Here is a 20893-nt window from a genome sequence, read left to right as displayed (position 1 = left end):
AGAAGAGCTATGTCCCGGAATAAACCCCACCTGATCTATATGTATAAGAGATGTCATAACTTAATTGGTTAGCCCAAATGTTTTACAATATTTTAACATCTAGCTGGATCAGGAAATTGGACGGTAATTCTTACATTCGCTTGGCAGAAGGTTTGCATTCTTTAATGATTCCATATAAACCTCTAGCACATGTGGAGTCAGTTCTGTAGCATAAGATCTAAAGCAATCAGTGGCAAAGCCATCTGGCATTGCCCAGAGCCTTGCCTGTAGGCAAAGCCTTAATTACCTCATCAAACTCCTCTAAGTTTATCTCAGAATGAAGAGAATTGTTATACTCATTCATCAGTTTAGGAAGTTCTAATGGTTCTACAAAGTTTCTAATATCTTCATCAGTAGACCAAGACGTGGAACTATAAAGATCAGAATTCTTTAAAAGCATTATTAATATCAATGGCTGAGGTAAATATTTAAACACCAGCAGATTTCACTGAGGGAATGGTAGAAAAAGACTCTCTCTGCTTTATATATCTAGCCAAAATCTTTCCTGCTTTGTCTTGCCCTGAATAACCAAAACTCCACCTTCCTTGACAAAATTGTATTATATCTGTATTTCAATCGGGTCAATTCTCTGAGGCCATTAGACGACATTCGGCTCTTCAGTTCTGCCTCTGCACTTTTAATATTCCCTTCCAACTCCACGAGTTCTCGTTTGGTGAATGAGGCATACTGTATGGTCCGGCCCCTTAAGAACTGCCTTAAGTGCCTCCCAAGCCACGGCCACAGAAAATAATGAGGACCAGTTGGTCTCCATATAAACATTGATTTCAGCCTTTACCTTTTGTTGGAATTCAGGATTTTGCAAAAGGGATGCATTACCGTGCCAACAATATGACTTATTTTTCTCTGTATGTGGCAACACCTCTAAAAACACCAGGGCATGATCTGAGAATAAAATGTTTCCAATTAAGCAATCAACAACAGATAAAATGGACCCGGGTGAATTGAATCTCACCAGTTTGTCATTAAAAGGTATTAAAACTAGCACTAGTAAAACTAGCTCGCCATTCACGCGTCCAATCCTCGCATAGCATCACGTGGATCCTAATATACAAAAAACTTTAAGAAAACCAAACCCACTGTACATGGACAAGATCCCTACACCCTCAAAGAGATCATCTGTCATCAACTGAAGCCAGACAGGGTTGACACCTGAACAGACCTCCGTATTGGCCTTTCTTTTTTCCTACTCCATCTGGATTTTGAACTTTTTGGGGGTATTTATAGAGACTTTTTAGGGATATTCGAAGGAAATAATTTATGGAATCAAATCATAAGACTGATAAAAGACTGATTTTAAGTTTATTGTCGATGTTTGATTGTTCTGTATTTGTTATGAACTGTGTTTGTATCTGTACTATTGTGACTGTTTTAGTATTGCTACCTATAATTGAAGTACATTTGTAAAGTATATCCTCATTGGAGCACCATTGTGATACTGGGATTGGTTGTCTGATTGATTGACTTACAATATTTAGTTAGTATAAAAAAATATATATAACAAATAATCACTATGGGAGTCCCTTGTCAGCTGTATTTGATTCCAGATATAATTTGTACTTTTGGTTTCTTTAATATTGTTTAAATTCAAATAAAGTTTTTTATTTTTGTTTTTAAATCGCCAGTGTTGCTGGATACCTTGTGAGTAGGTACATTTGCACCAGATCTACTCTTGTGACATATTTACTATTAAAACAGGAAGTTATTTAAAAAAAATAGCCAATAGCCTTAAGTTAATGCCACAGCTTGGCAAAACAATGATTTGCTACATGTTATTGCATGTTGGATGCAGGTGGAATTAATGGGAAGGAGACAATGTCATACATTATACATGAACATTTTAAATGTGTATACTGCAACTGCATTTAAAGTTGACAAAATTTTAAATGTAAAGAAGTATATATTGTTACCTTTTAGAAGAATATAGATGGCCTCAAAGCTAACACACATGTAAAAACACATTTAGATTTCATGGGGTTTATAAATATGAAAATTTTGTAATAATTTACTTACTCTCAGAATATTAGCCTCAGTCACCATCATTGACCACGTTTACATTCACTGAACAAAATGGCTTATTCCAAGGTTTTTGCAGAAAGTGGCATCCTGAAACGTCATGTAAGTGAGAACGCCAATTTCCTTAAGCTGTTTCAGGGATTAAGAGAAAGCAGTTTCACACACCTGGGTTTCTCCCGGAGAAGACATCTTATTTGTCAATGTGAATAAATATGTGCCATTCTTACAGGTTTTTGAAGAGTGCGCAAACAGATCAGATAGCAATTAACATACACACCAATGTCAAATATTCATGGTCCCTCACGTTCCCCTATATTCGCTCAAGAACACTGGGGGAATCCCAGAGATTTACATAAGAGGGAATCCCAACTATTGCACCACAATTCTGCTGCAGGTCTCTATAGAAAGTTAAGGAAACAAACACAGCAACAACAGTGGAGAAAGCTGCTTACTGTCCGAGCCACATGTACACAGGAGTGAAGACAATCAGTAAACTGCATTCTGGCAATAAGCCACTTTCTTGTGTCCAGGCAAATGTGGTCATTGTATGGAAACAAATGCAATAAGTGAAAGGTGACTGAGGCTAACATTCTGCCTTAAATCTCCTTCCACAGAACAAAGAAAGTCATACAGACTCACTCATACATTTATAAGAAGACAAAGTGAAACTAAATTAATTTATTACACTGATTTGACAATCTTCTGTGGTTTCTGAGAGGAGTTTTTGGGTGTAATGGCATTTGAGAGGATGATGATGGTATAATCATAAAGGTTGAAGTTTGCACAGCTCATGTTAATATCACAGAACATTGAGGCACCATCTGCATGTTCCTCCTCAGTCTTCATCTTTTTATTTATCTCACTCCGCAAATGTTGTTCTCTTTTTGCCTCTAATCAATCCCCTCTTCCTTTGCTTTATTTTTCTCTCTGTCTTCCCCCTGTCATCTCATAGGTTAGATGCTCCAGATAGATTTAATAACATCCTTTTGTTTTGTATCTTGTGGAGATAATGTAATGGTTCATATAGATGATGTATGATGATGCTGAGGTCATTCATGTTTCCACATCATAGGGGACTCTCTGAAGAGTTGCTGGATGGCTGGTGCTTTATGCTTTAATGATCTGTAAGATCCAGGCTGTTTATGTAAGGTGCTGATGTAAACTAGAAGTGGTTAAATGATGTGGAATATATATATATATATATATACATACATACACATATATAAAAGAGTTGCGGATATGGAGCTGAACTCTGTTTTTCAACGTTTCAAGCTCTCGGAGCACTGAAGAATATTTTAGTTGGGAAGGAGGTGGAAAAAGATAGAGAGAGAAAACATATATTTCTGGAACACAGAGAGGATCAGTCCCCATTGTTCAGTTTCTCAAGAATGAAGGGAATAAAATAGTCACTAAACACCAAATCTGATTAGACTATCCTAAGAACACCTCAGATAAACACATTCTGGATGGTATGCAAATATTTGTGAATTTCAGTTAAATTAAGCGTCTTTCACTAAGGTACTGTGCTCCACTTCCTGTCAAAACATGACCCAATTATCTCAGATCCTCTTGCTAAATTCTGCTTTTATAGCCAGATAATTTTTAGACATGAATTTAAAAGTAAAAGCCTGGATTTGAAGTGATAAATAAGCGATCAGTCAACCAAAGGAGCACTGAAAAAGGGAAAGCAGCTCTATTGACAATACTAAACCAGTAAACTTGAAATCAACTTAATACATTTATGTTTGAGATGAAGCATAATTATTATTGTGTAAACTCCAAGTGATATGCAACACAGTCATCAACTTGAATATGATCACATTGCTATGAAATGCTCAAATGGATTCAGAATTGGAACAGATAGTGTTCTCTCAACTTGACTTTTACAGCGTGCTCAATTAATTTATTTATAATACGCTAATACAACACAATTCTTTAACATTTGGTCTCAATTTTATTGTGTACAATCCATCGATGTTCACATAATCCAACTGTGACGGGACTATGTGAATAATATGTTGCATCAAAGTCAAAGCAAATACTAAGGAATCATCAATATAATGACAGATTGGGCATGCTTGTTATAGAGTACATAACAATATATGTTATATATGCTAATGTGTTTGTTGATAGCTAGCAACAATCTGCAAGTTTCAAAAGAGTTATTTTAATAGATCCAATTTAAGTTGGGTTAACTTCATTCATTTAGGTTTTCGCTACACAAATTATTTGAGTAGAGCCTATATTTTAATTTAATATCAATGAAACACATATTCATTGTGTGGAACCAATGTCCACAACTGAATTAAGTGAGGTCACAAGACAGGATTACAGAAAACAGACTATGAACTGTATGCTCACTGGACTTTGGCCAGTAAGTAACCACACAGAACATGCATGCAATGGCATAGCAATGTGCTAAAAATCAATCCTAACACCTTATCAAGTGCATTGTAACGTTCTGCCTTGACCTACAACATGCATGAACCTCCCCCATTATCTTCAGAAAATGCAAAAATCTACAATTTATTTATATTTAAAATTTCCGAAAACTATAAATTTTTAGGACCTTTTCAAACATCTTTTGGAAGAAATGTAAACAATGACACACACCAACAGTTCTCAGACAGCGACTAGCATCAGCTGGGCTCAGTTAATTGATGCCATTTATATGCAACAAATCTGTCTCTCCAATTTGTTAGTGTTTGCACCCCACATTGAGTATGTGTGCATGTGTGGATGTATCTGTGTGCTCCATAAAACACCCATCTGTCAGGGTTGATAGATTCTGCCTGCCTGCCTGCCCCCCCCCCGGGGACTGTAGGGTGTTTGAGAGAAAGTGAGAGAAATAATGCTAATATGACATATTACAAAACAACATGATGGACGGAGTGATTGTGATTAATGTCTGACCATATTATTCACATCAAGAGACATTTCTGCTTGATGCATGCATGCTCACAGCACGCATACACATGCATGCACACACACATACTGTATATGTCTGCATGTCTGTTTTTTACCTGATGTAAGTAACATCTTATATCAACGACATCAAAACGCTCTACTGATGGACAAAGGCAAAGAAATTTCATGGAGTTCAAGTTTGGTGAACATTTACATACTGTATATTCACAGCGTTTGACCAATAGGTAGTTGCTTGGTTTAGCACTAGAGTGACCTTTGGGTTGTGCTTCGTAAATAGCTGTACAGAGTATTCACAATGGACTAGGAAATTATTTTAGCTGCTAGTTTTTTTTATAACTACAGTTATAGAGTTTAAAGTTTAAAATAAAAAAGTCTGCTTGGAAAGTAGTTTTTGAGGATATCTCACACTCCTAACATCCGCTCATGCCTTCTTCACCCATGGAATTTCATGTAACCAAGCCTTAATAATGAAAGAAGCAGAGGATACGTTAACTGAAAATTCTCTGTCATTTACCTAATTTTAAAAACTTTGATGGATGGTCAGAGCTATGGTGAAGTGGGCTGTGGACAAATGGGCAAGGGGACCCATGTTCGAGTTCGAGACCTGGGGCATGTCTCCATCCCACTCCACCTCTCTCAACTCTACTTTCCTGTCTACACTCTACAAATAATCAGATCCATTGCATTTCCCTACACTCTAATAAAGATGGCTATTTAAAATGTTCTTTACTGACCTTAATAGTTATATTTATAACCATCTTTTCCTGAAGATCCCTTTTGGGCTGAAATGGTTCTTTGCTTTGGGCATTAAGGGTTCTTTATTCCTACCCTTTTTATTTCTGAATATAACTGTCAATAAATGATTTCAAAGCCACTGCGCCATTGGTTCACTTACTGCACTGCAGTCCTGGCAGCTCAACCGACAGCTACAAAGACTGTCAACACTCTCCACTATTTTAAGCATTTGTATGAATAATTGAGCAAAATAATTATTCTCATTGCAACATTTTCCTCTATGCATTCAGTAATTATAAGTTATTTTTTGCAAATATATTTAATAACGTTGAAGGGAATTCATGTTCATACAACCTAGAGCTCATGACAATCTTTATGGCTAGAAAACCCTATCTGGTCCAGGGGCGCTGTTTCATGGCTGACCCTGCACTCTGACCCCAGCTAGTTGGGATATGCGAAAACAATTGCATTTCATTGGCTCTCCCGTGTACACTGCACAATGACAATAAAGTTGAATCTTAATGTCATCTGTTTTTCTCTCTCTGCAGGGCCTGAGACTGATGGACCAACTTTAGTGCTTATAACCTCTAATTAATAATCACAGAATGAATGAAACTTTGCCTGTTATCAGACAACAGATGGTTTTGCCACTGCTTGATAAAGACAGCACAGCACATGGGTACGTTTTTGCAAATTGTTGAGCAAGTCCATATTAATTTAAACCTTTACAAAGTAAAACTTTCTGTAACTGGTGGTTTTCTAGCCATAAGATTGTCTTTTTTATTTTAGAGATCTCTACCAGAAAATGCAAGTGACCAACTCAAGAGGTAAGCTGTCATTTTCTTTAAAATACTGTTCTGAAACAGGAGGTGATTTTGGACTTTAGTGATTTCAGGTATCCATCCCACCCGGGTATGGTTCATTTTCTGCTCTGAAAACAGCATATGACTGCCTTAAAGCGATCAGATTATGTGAGTTTTAAGTAGTCCTTTTTATCTCTCTTTTCTTTTTATATCTATTTTTTGCCATTAACTTATACAATGTGATGGTTTAATACAATGTAATTTCTTTGTGTCATAGGTTTACAGTCACTTCCAGCTGTGTTCAGTGATGATACTTCTCTTCACTCCTCCACTAAACATGTGAGTGATAAAGACTGAATTTGTGATCCATATCGAATTTTGGGGTTTCAATTATTTACTTGGGTTCATGCATAAACATTTTGCCCAGTCTCAAAATAAATAAATTAAATTAAATAAAAACCTTTCACAATTTATTTGACCTTTTCTTTTTTACATTGTGCTAATTGTGTATTTCTATGCAGACAGGCGCTTGTTGGACCCCACAACCTCTTTACCAGCAGAGAGGGGACGCCACTCAATTACACCAAAATACACAGTGATGGATGGTGAAGACATCATAGAGGCTTGTGCAGATATTTTAATGAAGCCTTCAGTTTAGTTTAGCCTTCATTACATCTATTTGTGTTTCCATGGGACTTTGCTCTTACTTGAAGGTTGTCAGTACGAAAGAAAACTACGAAAGAAAAATGTGTGGAGCAACGTGGGTCTGCTAATTCATTTGCATATGCATGTACTGTCTCTTTCACTTTATGCATTTGTTGATATATTTATTAATGTGAGTGACTTATGCATTTTGAATTATTCAATCACAATAATGCATTAATGTATACAACTAATGATTGCTGTAAAAGAAGCAATTTTTCATTTAAATAGAAAATAAACGTTCTTAATTGACACACATGTATTGATTTTATTTATATGGTTGTTTGGTTGGTTATATTTAATGTAAACCATAATTTAGACTATAATATTTTATAGGAGAAGATATAGAGAGGTAGAAAAATGGCATAAACGTGATTGCACTTGCATTGCTATGGCCAAGCTACAGTGTCTCTGTTCGCTCACTTAAACGCAGACACATCTAGCAATGCAAGGTCTATATCATGAGTAGTTACATTAAAAAATGTGTCAGATCGCAATTCATAACACAACGCAAGTGTGTGTTGTATATTCAGTGTTGTCACAGGGGCACTATAGTGGACATTAGTGTGAACTGTCCGCATCTACCATAACTTTTCTATTTTTTCTCATTACAGTAGTTAGTCAACTACTAACTACTTTTTTGTTTTGTTTGTTACAATCACTGTAATGTAACACACATTGTGTGCATTCAACAGGACTGGCTCAAGCGCTTGCATCTGTATTTTTGCATAAAGTACATTTCTGTCCTTAAAGGTAAACTATAATTTGTTTTTATATTTTTAAAAGAAAAAAGCGTGAAATGTACAAAATTCTGTAAGTACAAAAATGTAAACTGGGTAACTGGTTCCAGGAGGCTTTTAAAAGAAGTGTACAGCAGAAAATTAAACTGAAAAATATTTCTGTCGTGAAATGCTGCGGTTGTCGTCTGTGATATTATATAACAAGCCACTACAGAGAAAAGCTAGGCATTATATCACTATCTGTATGTAACACTCTCAGATTACTTTGCTTGGTATGATGAAAGTGTTCAGAAAGTCTGGAGAATTATTTTTATTTTGTTTGTCCATGTATCAGCAAACTTGTTTTAAATAATAATAAATATTAAAACAGCTTTCTGAATACGCCCCTACTCTGCAGTTGTCCAAACAGTCAGACAGTCCCGACCCAACTCACACTATGGGTCTAAGTGGGTTGCTCAAAACAAACAGAGCATTTTTCATAGTGCCACAGAGACTAGTTGTCTCTGCATATTAAGCTGGGATAGAAGAAAGTATTTTACAAACTTCAGATTTAAACTGTATTAATTAACTGTATGCAAGCGTAAATTTAGTTAACAAGGTCACAAAAATATTCAATGAATGGAGTATAAAACTGAATTGGACAAACAACATTTTCCAAAGTATATGCACCTCCTTTCACTGACACTGTATTTTTTAAGAGTTTCAAGCCCTATTGTGAACTCTATTTGTGGAAATTCCCAGTATGGCATTAAACACTGACGTGGAACATCACATTAAGAACTCAAGTCTTTTCAATCAACCTCCTTAAAGCTTAATCTAACTTGATAAGCATGTATTTGCAAATGAATGGTAATACACTATACAGGAATTGATTGGTTTTCCAAAGAACAGCTGGATGCTGTACTCTCTCCTCAGGCCAACAAATGGGGAACAGCACTAAAAAACCTCTTTAATGGACGATTACTGATGAAGCATCCAGAGATCAAAGATCATCTCCCAGTGGTCTCAAACCAATTATATAAACTGAAACGAAGGGCTTGAGTGATAATAATAGATCCAAGTGGTGACTGAGGCTGTCATTCTCTAACATTTTGTCTCTAGATACAGATCAATGCATTTTTTGGACCATTTACTGATGACTTGTATACTTGAATACTTTAGTCAATGGCTTATTCCTGGCTTATCAGTGTCAAACTCTTTCTTACAAAACAATGGTCATTTTATACATGAATCAGGATCATGTTGCTTTGTAGACATGAAGGGATGAATATAAGCCTTTCCATCTCCCAATAAAACATGACTGTAGTAATAGGGTATATTAAAAGCAAAAGGGAGCTGCAACAATGTGACCATTTAAGGACTTTTACAAGTAGGAGCCAAAAAGTTGTTAAATAAATCAGGATCTCTCTAGGGAGGGAAGGGCAACATTTTGGCTTGGTCAACCTCAGCCAGAGCAGTTAAGAAAACAAGATGCTCAGAGGGCAATATTCAAATAGTAGTTCAAGTTTACATACCACTGCAAAAAAAAATCACTGCGTTACATAAAATAAACCAAACAGGTTGATGAGTTGAATGATTGTTTTTTTTTTTTTGGAGTTCAAGATGGTCCATATGTTGATCTTGCCCTCAATATCACTGATGTTGGTGATCAGAAATCAGTAAGATAACAATGTAACACTAATGTCTGGCATGCAGATAATACTATCTTGAACACATTATAACAGACTCTATACCGATCTCAGCCTGCCTTTCTTCCTATCTTTAAATTGATTTCCTATTATTTAGGGCCACATTACTGAAGAATTAAATCTGAAGTAGGAAGTTTTTCTTACTCAAATCAATCCAGTGAGCAACAGGTGTGGGAAATGTGCATTGACTGTCTATAAAGAATATGCCAGTAATCAATCAATCTATCTATCCATCCATCCATCTATCTGTTGTTCTATCTATCTATCTATCCATCCATCCATCTATCTATCTGTTGTTCTATCTATCTATCTATCTATCTATCTATCTATCTATCTATCTATTGTTCTATCTATCTGTTGTTCTATCCATCTACCTATCTATTGTTCTATCTATCTATCTGTCTGTTGTTCTATCTATATCTATCGTTCTATCTTTCCATCTATCTCTCTATCTGTTGTTCTATCTTTCCATCTGTCGTTCTATATATCTATCTGTCTATCTATCTATTCTATCGTTTTGTCTCCGTCTATCTATCTGTCTGCCATTCTATCAATCAATCAATCAATCTATCAAACTATAGTTCTATAATTCTATCGTTCTGTCTCTATCGAACTGTCTGTATGTCTCTATGAATCTGTCTGTCGATTGTTCTATCATTCTGTCAGTCGTTCTATCTATCGATCTATCTATCTATATTCTATTGTTCGGTCTCTATAAATCTGTCTGTCTGTTGTTCTATCTATCCATCTATCTATCTATCATTCTGTCTGTCTGTTGTTCTCTTTCCATCTGTCATTCTATCTATCTATCTATAGTTCTATCATTCGGTCTCTATCGATCTGTCTGTCTGTTGTTCTAACTTTGTCTCTATATGTCTGTCATCATATCTATCAATCAATCTATATCTATCTTTCTATAGTTCTATAATTCTATCTATCGAACTGTCTGTATGTCTCTATGAATCTGTCTGTCTATTGTTCTATCTATCTGTCTGTCGTTATATTTCTCTATCCATCCATCCATCCATCCATCCATCTCTTTTCTGTCAGTCTATATCTTTGCGTCATTCACGGTTTATCTTTTTGGGTGCAAGCAAGCATTGCTTTTCATATGCAATGGGCTTCATTCATAAAACTTTCCTAAATATATGAGTTAATTCGGAGTAATTTGCATGTAAAATTGACGTTCATGAAAACTTTCCACCGGATTCATAATAATAAAAATTATTATACACACACACACACACACACACATATACACACAAACAAACAGGTTTCTTTGCAGCAGCTGTATGAGCACACATCCATTATCACATTAGATGGCTCTGATGAGGTTTAGAGTGGGCCAGCAGACAGGTGCAATATGACTTTTTCTAATTAAACCTAATGAAGTCATCATTCTCTCTGAGTGATCTGTATTTACAGCACTTCTAGAGTACAGCTGTGAAGAGCGGCCCACTCTACACCGATTACCTCTCTCATCTGTGGGGGCGCCATCGTTAAATACACTGCAAGGATTATCATATTTCACATCAACGTGACTGCACACACAAAAGTGATGTACAATGGTCCACACAAATGGAGCATATGCTTCTTTCCTAAAATGGAAAATCATCACTAAATTGTAAAAAATATATATTTCAATTTAGTGTTTTTACAATATCATATACAGTAAGTTTTGGATTATTATTTGCCCATACATGGAGTCAAGCATCTAAGAAAAAACAGACTTAGTAATAGATGGGCAGATCTCATTAATAACCAGTACAAGGTCTCAATGAATCTAAATCAGTTCCAGATTTATCCTAACACAAGCTCACTCCTTACCACCAAATCACACACCTCCTTTATAAAAACTCACCTAAATGCAAATAAAGCCTCTCACATGCAGAGAAAGGAGTGACTTTTCTATCTGAAGTGGCTTTACTTCCTGTTCAGGAAGGAAGGTATTAACTAGAAGGCCAAGCAAACCAAATAAAGCTCTTAAAATATACTTTACATCATAAAAGAGAGAGAAAGTGGGCCATAGGTCATACATACTAAGGGTTGTGTGTAAAGAACACCTGTGTATGAGTGGCTGTGACCTTCTTTCTTTGAAAAGGTAACTGAGTTGGATTCTGTTTCAAGGGAAAAAAGATGGATGTGTTTCCTTGAACACACACATACACACTTTACTAGATCGGCACATGCCATAGACTTCTATTGTGTTTATTTAAAAATATGAGTCTCTCTCTGCCTGTGGAAAAAGCGTTGTATGTGCATCTTCAGCCTGTGGTGGCAACATACGTGTGTGTATGTACTGGACTGATATGTTCACCAAATGTACGAAGAAAACCAAACTCTGTCAACTCTCTCTTAGTTTGCCTCTGGCTGTGATCCCAAGAGAAAAACACAAACATCAACCAGAAATAAACCTTCACTGAAATTAAATCCACCTCATTTTAGACCCCCATGAGCTGTCCCAGATTTTAAAGACCACAAGGACAGTCTTGCAATAACAATTTGACATGGTTTAAGCATCAATTTAAGCATTATTGATAATGACAGTAGAAGTGTATAGCTGTTATCATAATAACTGCTGCTGCTAGACTGTACGATCAATATGGAATTCACTACAGTGCAATAAAGAGGGCATGTTTACAATTATGTGGGTCTGTTTGAATATTTCTCCTGATAGGGAATTTTTAGAACATTGAATGCATGTTGATGCCAGGCCTGATAAATGTTTCTAACGTCTACAAAAGCCCCACAAAACACACGTGCACACTCCGTTCTCAGCACATACTGTACACACTCTTAAGTTTAATTGGGACATTTCCCATGCATGTAAGGAGAAAGCATTGTAAGCCACGGGTTCTCAGGCAGTAAAGCTACCCTTGTCAAAAATACACCACCGCACAAACCGGAATCAGGAAACCTGAAGTATTTAATCCAAATAATTTCTGGTTTAAACCAGTCTGGTGGGGTCTACTCATAGACATCACCCTTAGCTCATTTTGGTTGGAATAAAATGCTGTTGTTTGACCTACCTGTACTTGGCCCTTGCCCATGATCTTGTCCACAATCTCATTATCGTCCTTATTGACTTTTGATTTGTCGTAACACTTCTCGTAGCACAGGATTCGCAGACACTGAGAACCCTCCAGCTCAATCTCAAACTCCTATTGGAGGAGAAATTGATTAATCACTGTTAGTCTGATTGGTCTTGTGACTCTTATTTAGGATCTCTAAATTTAATTTGGTTAAATAATTGACTAACTTTATTCACTCACCTCATTCCACTGTGGTTCCGTTGTGTCTCTGAACACACGTGTTATGGCTTTACTGACGAAGTAGCCAAAAGAGTCCACCTCCAGCGTACAGTACAGACCTTTAAAGACAATACACAATGCATTCATTATACAATATACAGGTATGCACACCTGTGACCACACATCAGTTAAATTCTATATTAATGTCCCAAGTTGCTATACTGTTTGGCAACCATAGTCTGCCTACAATTAGGATAATTATCTATATGCTTATTCTGAGTACTATTAATATTGATAAATGTAAATATTTTTTGAACATTGGTGACTTTTATATTGCTGTTGGTGCTATTATTAAAAAGCAATGGATCGTGGTCAGGGTTGATGGCATTTTTAACTTGACACAAATGAAAACAAGACTGTGACAAAAATATAGTCCATTCATTTGGCTGTACTGTTGTGTACACATTTTTTGAAAATTAGATGAGAACTAGGACATAAAGTATAACCAATTGAATCAAACCTTAAAGCCTAGTTTTCATTAACCTTTCAGAAGTCCATGTGTTAAGGCCTTTTCACACCGGAGGTCACACGATTATGTGAAACGTCATCTAGTGACCACTTCGCATAAAAAGCAACGCACATTTTCGCCATTGGCACATTCATTCCTTTAAAATAGGTGGTGCTAATAGACAAACAAATTACAAGTAGGTGTATTGAGCCACCTACTGGTACGGTATGTTATGGTCCGCCCTCTGCCTATGACGCAAGGAGAAAACTACTTAAAGGTTTGCAAAACAACCATGGAATCACAGTACAAGAGTCAAGTAAAAAAACAAGCAAGTTCTCTAGCAAGCTGAAAAAAGAAGATGAATTTCTCTTTATGCAGCAGTGATGATGAATTTATTGTTATTTTGCTCAACGAGAAAAGAACATTAAGGTGTCGATACTAGGTTCACTTCTAGGGAGATTCGACACAGTACTAAATCGTCACAATTTATATACACTTTGTCTAACTGTGGATAGATAAATATCTAAGCACTTCGAAACCTTCAGAGCAGTTGGTTAAGTGATTATTTCTTAGTTAAGTTAGTTAGTTAGTTCTGAGAAAAAGATCCAGCCAGTTTTGTAACTAGAATCTTACTGGCCCCAGTGAAAACACTGCTTTTCCCGCTTCGAATTACGTCTGTAGGTACCCCACTGGGTCAAGCATCATTTATTTGCAGTTATGCTTGGTTTAATATTTTGTATCTAATGAAACAACATTCAGACATTATAAAGATATGTCAAGAAAGACAGACCTGCCCCAACCACCCACTCCTAAACCCATTAAAAAGACATATTAAGGAGACCTTTAACCAAACTCGTCCTGTGCCATTCAGTAGACCGTTCTTTCAAACATCAAACATCTCCACCAGGATTAATCAAAGTTTTTCCAATTTCCTGCAGCCCTACTGGATTTGCTCTCAATACTAAAACATGAAATAAGGCCAGCTATATCTCTCCTTGTGGACAGTGGAGGCTGTGTGTTTTTAGCAGCACCAGGCCCAGAAACCTAGTTCTTCAGAGAACAGGAACTGTATTTATAAAAACAATTAAATATCCTGCATGAAGAGGACACTGAGTGGACCAGAACGGTGAGAGAAAGTGATCAGATTTGTGGATAGTGACCATTCAGTGTAAATCTATCTTGAAGGATAGCAGTGCTTCCATGGAGCTGCATGTTTTTAAAAGGGTCCGGTCTTAATAGAAGGCCTTTACTGGGCTCATAAAGACTGATATAGTCTGATATATTACACTGGACATGCTGCTGACATGCTGTGAGAGGTTTGTAATAAAATGTTAAAATACCTCTGAAGCACATGTTTTAGAAACTTCTACGAGAGCTTGTGTTGAAAACAGGGTCCAAAAAAAGTGATGAAAAATACAAAAAAACAAATAGAGTATACTGTGCAAACGTTTTAGGCACTTACGATATTTCACACAAGCATTTGTCTTAAGATGGTTATTTGTATCTTCAGCTTTAGTGTGTCAATAGGAAATATAAATGTTAGACTCCCAAATGTTACTTTTCCAAATAGAAAAGATTAGACTAGAAGAACAGGGAGTCCTGCAACAGATGTCATGTCCCCCACAAAGCCCCCCACTGAACATTGAGTATGTCTAAGATTACATAAAGTGTCAGAAGTAATTGAGACTAAATAGACTGAAGAACTGTGGTGAACTCACCAAGAAGCTTGAACATCCTATCTTCCAACAACCAATAACAACTGTGTCCAGGTGTACCTAGGAGAATTGTTGATGTTTTAAAGGCAAATGTGGTCACACCAAATATTGATTTAGCTTTTTTCATGTTTACTGGACTTTGTAATGCATTAAGTGATAAATGAAAACTATTTATGTCATTATTTTTGAAGACATCCTCACTATGCAACATTTTACACAAGTGCCTAAAACTTTTGTACAGTACTGTATATAAAACTTACAGGTTCAGCACTTAAAGACAATAATCAGAGACAAATGATGCAGTATTATACAAAGAGTGTAACGGTTTAGGATGTTACATTTGACACATATGTTCATGGTTGCCAGTCACACAGATTGGCGGATGGCAAGTGTTGTCATTAGGCGGATCAGATGATGATGAGCTGACATGAGCCATATGGCAGCTGGTCCATCCACACACACATCCTGCACTGTGGTTGTGCAAATGAGATTGACACTCTTTTACCAGTAAGAAATTCATACCAGGAACAAGCAGCTTATTATGTGTATTTAATATAGAATGTTAAACACTTTAAACAGTATATAAATAAATACATATAGATCTGAATCTGTGATTAGACAGGCTTTAGTGTAATAAGATATTTACGTCATGGAAGGAAAGGGCTGAAAAGTTACATTTTTAGTTTGAAAAGGTTTGATATTTCACATTTTATAGGTTTAGGTACATTTTTGTTGTTTTATTTTTATTTAATAATTCAAGAGGTGGTGAAATAATATTTGACCACTGTTTTAAGTATATTTGGATCAATTAATTTAAATATTTGTAATTAAGTCGACTGGAGGATTGATGTCCAAAATAAATCACTGATACCTCTTTCCATAGCCTAAATTTGAAAGGCCAAAACACTGAATCTAGAATTCATTTTCTGAGAACTAGTGATGTCCAGTTCATGAATGAATCGTTCTTTCAAACCGGATCTTTTTGGTGAACGAGTAGAGCTAGTTCACCAAATCTGACTGAATCATTTGGCAGTTCTTGCCTCGAGTCAACACTGATCCACAAGTTACTCTATTTTAACCGGTCTCTCGGATGTGCCTGACACTCTGACTCGAAATGAGCCGATAACTGATAATAATATGATCCTAGAACTGGTGATACAGTATCTGCTTTTTGCCAACTGTTCTTTGCAATGAACAGCTCCAACTAGTTCACAAATCAGACCGAATGCTCAGATCACAACAGTTCTCGGTCAACAGCACACTGAACTAAGAATCGCCACTTTTGGGCATGTGTGCAATTAAGGGGTGAAATATAGGTTTCAAGTTTATTTTGCTGAACAGAGTGTAACAAATATAACATACTGGAAATATGTTTATGAAGATGATCCAGTCTACAGTTCTCGAGTCAACACAGTACACTGAACTGAGAATCGCCTCTTTCAGACATTATACTGGGATCTGCTGATCAGTGAGCAGCTGATGAGCTTGCATGAACCGAGGACTTGAATGAGGGGGTGAAAAGTTTCAGTCGAGAAATGTAAACAAATCTTACTACAGAGTATATTGCATGCAGATTATATCTGAAGTTGTGATGAGCTGCATCATTGTTTCTTTAAAAAAAAAAAAAGTTGAGAGTTGATTAAGACAAGTTTAATAACTTTTTAAGCTTTAAAGATGTGTAGAACATCCACATTTGTATATCAGTGTCAGTATTGGGTGCTTTAGGTGCAAAACTGTAATGTAGGATGTATTGTAAGCTCACTAAATGGAACACTGATTACAATAAACACCCATATTATTATAACTTAAATAAGATGTTATAATATGCCCTTACATATGGCTTTATTGAATGTGTTTATATTCTACAATACCTGCAGTATTAGCACTATATATATATATATATATATATATATATATATATATATATATATATATATATATATATATATATATATATATATGACGTCATTACGTGATGACGTAAATGAACTGGTGAATCCTTTTTTTTAACCATTTCACTGAAACGAACCATCCGAAAGAACCTGAAAATAATCTGACTTCCCATCATTACTAATATCCATTGCCTCTTCCAGTAATTTACACATAGTGCAAGAACAAATCGTCTAATTGAACTAGTGGATCTTAAATTAAACTGAATTTAACAGATGCTAGATGAGTGAGGAGATGACTGGATTATATCAGAGAAAGTTAAGATGACACATATACAACTGAGAAAATTAATTTCACATAAAAACAACAGAAGTAGAATGAAACTAACAGAGAATCAATTACTGTTAGTGTTAAGAAAGAAGTAAAGATGTGGTTAGCATTCTGGGTCAGTGGTTTCTCCGACAAACTGTTTTTATCAGGAAGCCAATGCCAACAACCCAGTTTGCATTCATGGCCCAAAGCAAGGATTTGGATGCATTTTTTGTCAGAATGGATTGAGGCCTTGAATAAGACACTGAAAGCTACATTTATTCAGCGTCTCAGACCAAGAACACACGTTTACACTGTCACATACGGTACAAGATGTCCACAAAGCCACAAACTCCATGACATATGACATCAGACGAACCCTACAGAAAAAAAAATATAAGAAAAAATATACCAAGAAAGCAGGCATTTACTAGACCTCAAAACACACTTACACAAAAATAACCCTTTTGAATGCATTTATTCAGGAGAGGAATTATATTGTGTAACTCTATAGGGCTTTTAACAGATATCTGATTGTTATCAGACGCAAGCTTATTCAGAGACTGCTGGCCATATACTCCAGTCATGCAAATTCATTTTAACCTAGTGTACACTCAGGTTTGGGGAGTAACAGAATACATGTAACAGGATTACATATTTAAAATAAAAGCAACTGTATTTAACTAGTTACAATTTAAATAGTAGGTAATCAGAATACAGTTATTTTCAAAAAGTAATTTCATTACTGAAGAGATTACTTTGCATTTTATTGTCATTTATTTCATTTAATTTTTAGTCTGCTTAGTTGGAAAATCCATATAAATGATGCAATCGGTGGAGTGTTTGAACAGAAGTGAAACTTTTTTTTAATGATGCATTAATTACATTCATACTAGCAGAAAGGGGACACTTTCACACTGTTATGAATAAAAAGGTGGATAATATGAAAGAATATCAAGAAAATCCACATTAGATGATCGTTATATTCTCTAGTACGATTTTTATACTCTTCTTTGGATCTTCTGGTCTCTGGTTCTTTGGTTTTAAAGATGTACTGCTAAAACTTTTTTTTGTATTGTTCTCCTGTAAAACTATATAAAAATCCTTAAAACAAAATACATTTACTTTACGACTACAGTGGTTTTTATCCATGTCTTCTGAAGCAATCCAGTTGGTTTGAGTTGAGAACAAACCAAAATGTATCTCCTTTTTCACTGTACATCTTGCCACGATAATGATTTAAACGCTCAATTACACTTCCTAGTGCTTAACACATGAGCAGAGCGCTAGGAAGTGTAATCAAGCTTGAAATCAAGATTGGCTAGGAGACTGCAGATGTCAAGATGTACAGTGAAAAAGGAGTTACATTTTGGTCTGTTCATACCCACAATCAATTAGATCACTTCAAAAGACATGGATTAAACCACTGTAGTAATATGACTTCATTTTATGATGCCTTGATGTGTTGTTCAGGTCACTATTAACTTGCATTGTATGGACCTACAGAGCTGAAATATTCTTCTAAAAATATTTGTTTGTGTTCAGAAGAAAGAAAGTCATCCACATGTGGGATGGCATGAGTGTGAGTAAATGAGAGAATTTAAATTCTGATGATCTATCCCTTTACGTTTGAATGTGTGAAAAGTGTGAATGCGATTTGAGCCCTTCAGTGAAAGGGACATCGAATTTTGGCCACAAAGCGATTATATGGCTTCAGAAGGCAACTAGGCTCTTTTTATGCAACTTTTCTATTGCAACTCTATGCTTCCAATGTATGGAAAATACCTTTATTTTTCTAAATACAAATTGTTTGTTTAACAGAATCAAGAAAGTCGAAAGAAGAAATGTCATTCAGGAATGGAAAGAATGGTTTTAGGATGTATTAATTCTATTTTATTAATTGAGTAAACTACTCCTTTAAGCCTGGATAGGAGAAAATACTTGACCTTTAAACATGTGGTTTACTGTTAAATAGGTTTAATCATTTGCCTTGTGTGAGCAGAGTGGGGAGAGATACGGCTCAATCACTGTCACTTTCAACCATACTAAAAGAATTTATTTAACAGATGAGATAGGCAGACATGAGTTCCCATTTGTGCACACAAATCTTGTGAAACTCCCACAGCGCACTTACAGTATTATATCCCTGGCAGAGGCTTTTCTCTGTGTTATCAGACAGTGTCAAGAAGAGAAACCCTATCCTGTTCTTTTGTGCCAACTCTCAACCGTAGGCTCCAATCCTGCACAGTTGGTCTCTAGGGGCTTCATATATGTTACTGTGGTCAGTGTAAATGATGCAGTTCTTTGGTTTATTCTTTTGAGCATTTGTTTACTCAATCACAGTCACTGCAACACTGATACTCAATGTCAATGGCTTACTGATGGAGAGTTCATCTTAGGAGAAAACATGAAAAATAAAACCTATAGTTTCTCAGAACAATCTTTCCATTCTTTCTTTTCCCCCTCAACATATGTCGTCAATTACTTGTTCTCAGGATAATGAAACTGCAAATGTATAGACAGCATTTCCCAACATGTTGACCCTGCCCCCTCCAGCAATACTAGTGGACCACAGCCTACACTTCATGAAAAACTGGTCTACACAGCTGTATTTTTTCTTTTCTTTAACAAAACCAAAAGGTATTATTTTTAAACAGACACTGAAATTTTATTACGAAGGATAAATGTGTTTTCAATATTCTAAAAAGAGAAAAAACATGTAAACATTCAAAAATGTTGCATTAGGAGTGAAAAATACAAAAGATGGTTTGACTTACTGGCTGATTCTTTAAAGCCTGTAGCTTTATGGACGATCACATGCAGGAAGCCATACAGACCAGGAGATTCTTCATCTGGAAAACACAAGAAACACTCAATAAGTGAGATTGTGTGTGTGTGAGAGCAAGAAAGAGAGAATAATGATTTTATGATGTGCCCAACTCTTATAAGTGGCAGATGACAGAGCTGTTCATCTTGCTTTCCTAAAATCCAGAAGAGAATTTTCCAATGGGTTTTCCAATATCGGTATTCAATTTATAAGTAAAATAGTGTTTGAGGTTAACATTACTTGGATGTAATTTACACATTTTTGTTCTACAAAGTAAATGACACACAGTCATACATTATACTTGATGCCATTGTGTGCTTTTAAAGGTAAGTTAAAACATAAGGACTAAAATGCAAATACCATACTCAAACAAAAAAAATGCTAAAAGTCCATTGGAAATTCCAGAGGGAACCCATGGTGAACAATCCATGACAATTTGACATCATGACTGAACAGCTCCATAGAAAAAAAGACATATATGAGAGTGTCCCGTCACCCACATGCTGCAAAAACACACACATACTAGTAAAATTAGAAGAAAACACGGGCCTGGCCACCCAAGAGCTAATACAGAGCCCCTTAAGAATGTACGGAGACCAGAAGATCAGAGTATTCCTACAGGGAGAGAAGACACCTGCTGCTGTTTAGCACTGACAGTGCTTTACATATCCAGTCACCTCTATTTCCCTCTCTGCCCTCATCAGTGAGTCCGGTGGCATATATG

General features: G+C 36.0%; 1 protein-coding gene across 3 annotated transcripts in view; it reads right to left on the bottom strand.

Moving 5' to 3' along the window:
- The window catches only part of abr (ABR activator of RhoGEF and GTPase), a 225662-nt gene that overhangs the window by 45553 nt on the left and 159216 nt on the right, over positions 1-20893 (bottom strand). For all 3 annotated transcript variants that reach the window (XM_052113109.1, XM_052113117.1, XM_052113125.1), the window contains 3 exons: positions 20120-20194; positions 12942-13039; positions 12699-12830 (listed from right to left, as the gene is read on the bottom strand). In XM_052113109.1, coding sequence (XP_051969069.1) covers positions 12699-12830; positions 12942-13039; positions 20120-20194 — 305 coding nt within the window. The remainder of the gene's footprint in view (positions 1-12698; positions 12831-12941; positions 13040-20119; positions 20195-20893) is intronic.

Source organism: Xyrauchen texanus, chromosome 3 (genome assembly GCF_025860055.1).
Source record: "Xyrauchen texanus isolate HMW12.3.18 chromosome 3, RBS_HiC_50CHRs, whole genome shotgun sequence".
NCBI lineage: Eukaryota > Metazoa > Chordata > Actinopteri > Cypriniformes > Catostomidae > Xyrauchen > Xyrauchen texanus.
Note: the sequence above shows the minus strand (reverse complement) of the source record. Positions and strands in the feature narration are given on the sequence as shown.